Below are 4,826 nucleotides of genomic sequence, written 5' to 3'. Positions count from 1 at the left end.
AAAAATAAGTTTTCTGCGTAAAACTTCCTTCATATCCGAAGAATTGTTAAGAAAATTCTTTATTATTTTAATAGATTCAGAAATATTAGCTTATTAAGCAATTGAATCAAAACATATTACATCGCTGTTTTACCCGATGGCGACTAACCAAAGGGAATTTTTCCAATGCGATGAACGGCGAATATATCAGTTAAATACAGTCCAGAGGATTAGGGTAATTAATGAATTGAGTCAAAACAAACTGGGCAGGAAGATAGATCACTGTTTTACACGATTGCAGCTTAGGTACAGGAAGTGACTCCCCATGAGACGGACGGAAAATAATTTTGGAACACTCTAAAATTCATTTCCTAATCGAGACTTATTAAGACAAAAATTGTTGTTAAACTTACCCAAAATTTACACAATCCCCAACCACGGCGGAGCTAGACACGATTTACACATTATGCCAACAATTAAAACGTTTGAAATGGTACTCTTGGAATCAGAAGCTCCATACATAGATTCATGGCAGCAATTCCATAGTATTGTTAATTATTCACATTACAATGTTTATTACAATCACAGAATGATCGAAGAAACAAAGAAAAGTGAAATGAAAGGCAGCATGACAAATTATTTCTTCAGGGAGGGAAAGACAATGATTAAAATGCATCAGCACGTGGCTAAAAGTTGTGATGTTTCACTTCCTGATGAGATTCCTTCTTTTTGTGATGCTCGTGGAAGACGTAGCCCCCTGCCCCCACTGCGGCTGTCGCTGCAATCTCCTCTGCAATCTTGTGCTTGTGCGCATTCTCTGGGTCCTTCTTTGATTGATGTTTCTCGTACTGCACACCGAAGGACCTAATTAATAATACGATGATAGTATAGGTAAACGCTATAAGTCCGGAAAATATATTTTTCCGGTTGATCTAGTTCATCAATTCACAATAAATTATTGTAATTCAGAATTTAGAAAACGATTAATACCTTTGATAAAGGAAAGCAATTGACGTCACCATCACTAAAATTGGAATAAAGGAATAAGAGAGATATATACAGTAAGGAATAAGAGGGATAGATACAGTACCAGTGCAAACGTTCCAGCGGCTACTGTTCCCAGTTCACCTAAATGCTCCATTCGTTTATGATGCTTCTCCTCCTTTACCGCTTTCTCGTACGGCGTCGCTTCTGGAGCGGCATTCTGGCTCTCCTCTTCCTTGTGATGGTGGTGGAAATGGTGCTGGTGCTGGTGTTTATTCTCAGCCATCCTTTCAAAAACTCCAATTACAACTGATGGTGACGAAATTCAGAAACTGAATTGAATTAGATCCCAAAGGAATGGAAGGAGATGCAGAGACTGGCTTGTACGCTCTCACGAAACTCAAATTGTTCAACAGATTAGATTGAGGAGATGGTAACGAAGTGGTGTTCTATATATAGCCAGAGTAGAATATTAAACACACACTACCGTGTGGAAACCGTGTTCACGCGTGACTGTAGTTACCAGAATGGGCGGTGCGACCATATGGTCCCTCCTTACCCGAAGGAGGTTACCACCCAGAAACGTCCGCTTGATCTAAGATGCCAGTAATTTCTTATCCTGAAAATGATATTATAATTATTAGTAAAATAGTATCGTGATTAGCCAGCCAAGGGAGGCATGTCTAGAGTAACGTGGGCCTGCAGCGCAATATTTGTTTTCTTAGAAGTTATGCATTACTCCCGAACAACCAGAACAGATTACCTGCGGCAGGGTAGGCTGATTATTATATATATATATATATATATATAATTGCAAAACATGGGAGAGCAGGTAGTATATGCATGTTGTTTGTAATCAGTCTGTAATTAATTAAAAGTAAGACTTTCGAGTCCTTTGTGGGAACCAGGCACTTTCCAAACAGAATCAGGGATGGGTTCTTCGATTCTTCTCCCGGTGGGTTATGTCACGATGTGATATTACTTTTTAAAATGGTTGGTAAATTTTTTTATTTTTTATTTGTTACAGATTTTTTTTACAAGCTGGGAAAATTAATTAGTTGTTAAACTCACAGTGAGGATAATCATTTGTGGTTGCTATCTGTAGAGCAAGTTGACTCACCACTTGAAATGATTTGCTAATGGTCCATAAAAAGCAGACTTGCACTCCTACCAGATGCCTCTAAGTCTTGAACTATTAATCTATTTCATTAAATCATAAAAAAAAATAATCTCTTTTTAAATAAACAGTCTTGAACTATTAACCTATTTCTTTAAATCATAAAAAAAAGTAATCTCTTTTTAAATAAACATATATATAGCAACAGGTTAGGTTATGATATTCTAAAATGATTTGCTATTTTCTTTTTCTTCTGTTTTCTTTTTAATTTGTGAAAAATTAGTACTAAATTTTTATTTACGTGTGATTTTGATTAAGATTTTTCGGAGTTAAATTGGTTTAGAATTAGATTGAAATTCTCAAAATATTATTTGTGTGTATCTTTAAGTTACGTTTATATTTGACATTTCTATTAAATTTATAAAAATTTAAATATCAGAAGAATAGTTAGTAAAGGTTTATTGGTTATTTAATTATTTTTAAATCAATTATGATTAAATTTTATTTAGTTACATAAAAACGTTTTTAAAATAAAATAGAATATTGAAATGATTTATTTTCTATGATAAAATAAAATAATAATCATTTGACAATCGAAACGATCAAACTGCTTAAGTTCTCCAAAGATATTTACAGGGAAGCGTTGAATAATTACGGTAATATTTTTTTTTGTTACGTTATTTTGGAAAGCATATGAAAACATTGACTTTCTGACCTTACTACACATCCGTGGGTATACCGAACCACAGAGAGAAGTTTCGTTTCGAGATCTATGACAATGCACTTCAAATTGATTATTTATTATTTTATGGAGAGGTTTCTTTTAATCATTATAAAGCCTTGAGCTTCAATCTTGGTACCTTTATGAACGTGTATCTGGAACAGAATTAGGTTGTATGGAATATTTTTCATCAAACTTGTGTATGAGATAATATGACCTTTATTAAAATTATGGTCTCATGATGAATAATGTGTCTTAGGATGAGTTTTGATATTATTATAAATTTTTTTTAATGTATTATATATATGGACTCAAAGTCTTATTATTTTTATTTTTGAAAGTGGAAATACAAATAACCCCTCTAATTATTAGACAATTATGATTAGCCCTTTCTTAGCCAAGTTATATGGTATTATTTTGGAAAGGAATTTGAGCATATCTCTTGAAAGTGAAGGTAAGGGGGCTAAAGGCCAAGAGGGTTTTAGAAAGTAGCACTCAACAACAGACCACCTTGTTACACTTAGGATCATTGTGGAGGAATGCCGCAATGATAAATCCAATCTCTTTTGTTGCTTTGTGGACTTTAGAAAGGCTTTCGATATGGTCACTAGAAACAACCTTTGGAACATATTAGAAGAGCTAAAGGTTCCTTTTGAGTTGAGAGATGCTGCTATAAGGTTATAAGAGAATGTAATTTCCAAGTTAAAGAGTAATGGGCAGTGGTCGAAATATATTAAGTGTAATATCGGAGTTGAACAAGGTTGCCCCCTCTCCCCTACCATATTTGGCATTTACATTGAAAAGTTAGAAGGTTGTTTAGAGGAAGCAGGATGTGCTGGCACGATCTTAGCTGGGATAGTCATCATCCTTCTTCTCTACGCTGATGATATTGTTCTTCTCGCAAGGTGCCCATCTTATCTTGATAAGCAACTTATACTTCTTAAGGATTTTTTCTCTATCATGGGTATGATTCTTAACACTGACAAAACAAAAGTTATGATTATCAAATCCAAGAAGGACACTTACGCTAATTTTATGTATGGCAATAGTAACTTGGAGAAAGTGTGTTCCTACAAGTACCTAGGAATTGATATCCATCACAAGTTCAACTGGAACTATAACATTGAGAAAAGGATTAATGGGGGATGGAAAGCTTATTTTGGTCTTGAAAATAATTGTAAAACGACAAACCTCGTAATGTGGGATAGAAAGAAGTTCCTCTTTGAAACTTTAGTCACTCCGATTATCTTACATGGGTGCGATGTTTGGGGTTGTAGCATCTCTAGAGAATCCTAGAGAAAGATTGAGAAAATCTAGAAGCATTTTATAACATAAAACCTCAAAATTAAAAGCAACACACCCTATCCTATTCTCCATATAGAAGTGGGTCTTTCCCCTATCGAGAGCCTAGCTATGACTAGGCTTTTGTTGTACAAGCACAAACTCAATAACATAGGAGACCATAGACTTCCTAAGCTAGCTTTAAATTCCAGCCAAAATCACCTAAGGCTCAAACAAGGTTGGTATAAAGACACCAAGGCCTAGATAAACCATTGGGAGATCGACGAGAATGTTGCATTGCAAAACATTAATAACATTAAAAATATTGTTACTTCTAAGTTCAAAGAGAAAATGTGGTGTGAGAAAGATTTAGCAGCTAAATGAACATTAAGATATTATAAGGAGGTCATCAACCCCACCCCTAGAAGATCAAAAGTATCTCTCTATTTTAACTAGCCAAAGAAGAAAATTAATATAGCCAAGATTAGAACGAACTCTCATGAGCTCCATAGTGAAACGGGTCATTGGGTAGTTCCTAAAATATCATGGATGGAATGGTTCTGCCATCTATGTGAGAATACGAACATCGATGATGAAAATCACTTCCTCTTAGAGTGCCCCACGTACAACCACATTAAATCTCAATTTCAAAATCTTTGTTGCAATAGTGACCTTCCTAGCCTTTTACGATGTCAAAATTACATCAAACTAAATAATTTGTTTCTTTTGGTCTGATAGACAAAA

General features: G+C 34.6%; 1 protein-coding gene across 1 annotated transcript; it reads right to left on the bottom strand.

Moving 5' to 3' along the window:
• Positions 1-498: 498 nt before the first annotated feature.
• LOC149201496 (abscisic stress-ripening protein 2-like) lies at positions 499-1,367 on the bottom strand. The gene is made up of 2 exons (XM_089399751.1): positions 1,070-1,367; positions 499-827 (listed from the first exon to the last, which is right to left on the bottom strand). The coding sequence occupies exons 1-2, from the start codon at positions 1,247-1,249 to the stop codon at positions 666-668; spliced, it is 342 nt and encodes a 113-aa protein (XP_089255877.1). The 5' UTR covers positions 1,250-1,367; the 3' UTR covers positions 499-665.
• Between the last annotated feature and the right edge of the window lie 3,459 nt (positions 1,368-4,826).

Source organism: Pinus tabuliformis, chromosome 2_1, assembly GCF_031772625.1.
Source record: "Pinus tabuliformis cultivar Carrire ecotype Pingquan chromosome 2_1, CPIR1, whole genome shotgun sequence".
Classification (NCBI taxonomy): domain Eukaryota; kingdom Viridiplantae; phylum Streptophyta; class Pinopsida; order Pinales; family Pinaceae; genus Pinus; species Pinus tabuliformis.
This window is presented reverse-complemented; position numbering and strand designations above follow the sequence as displayed.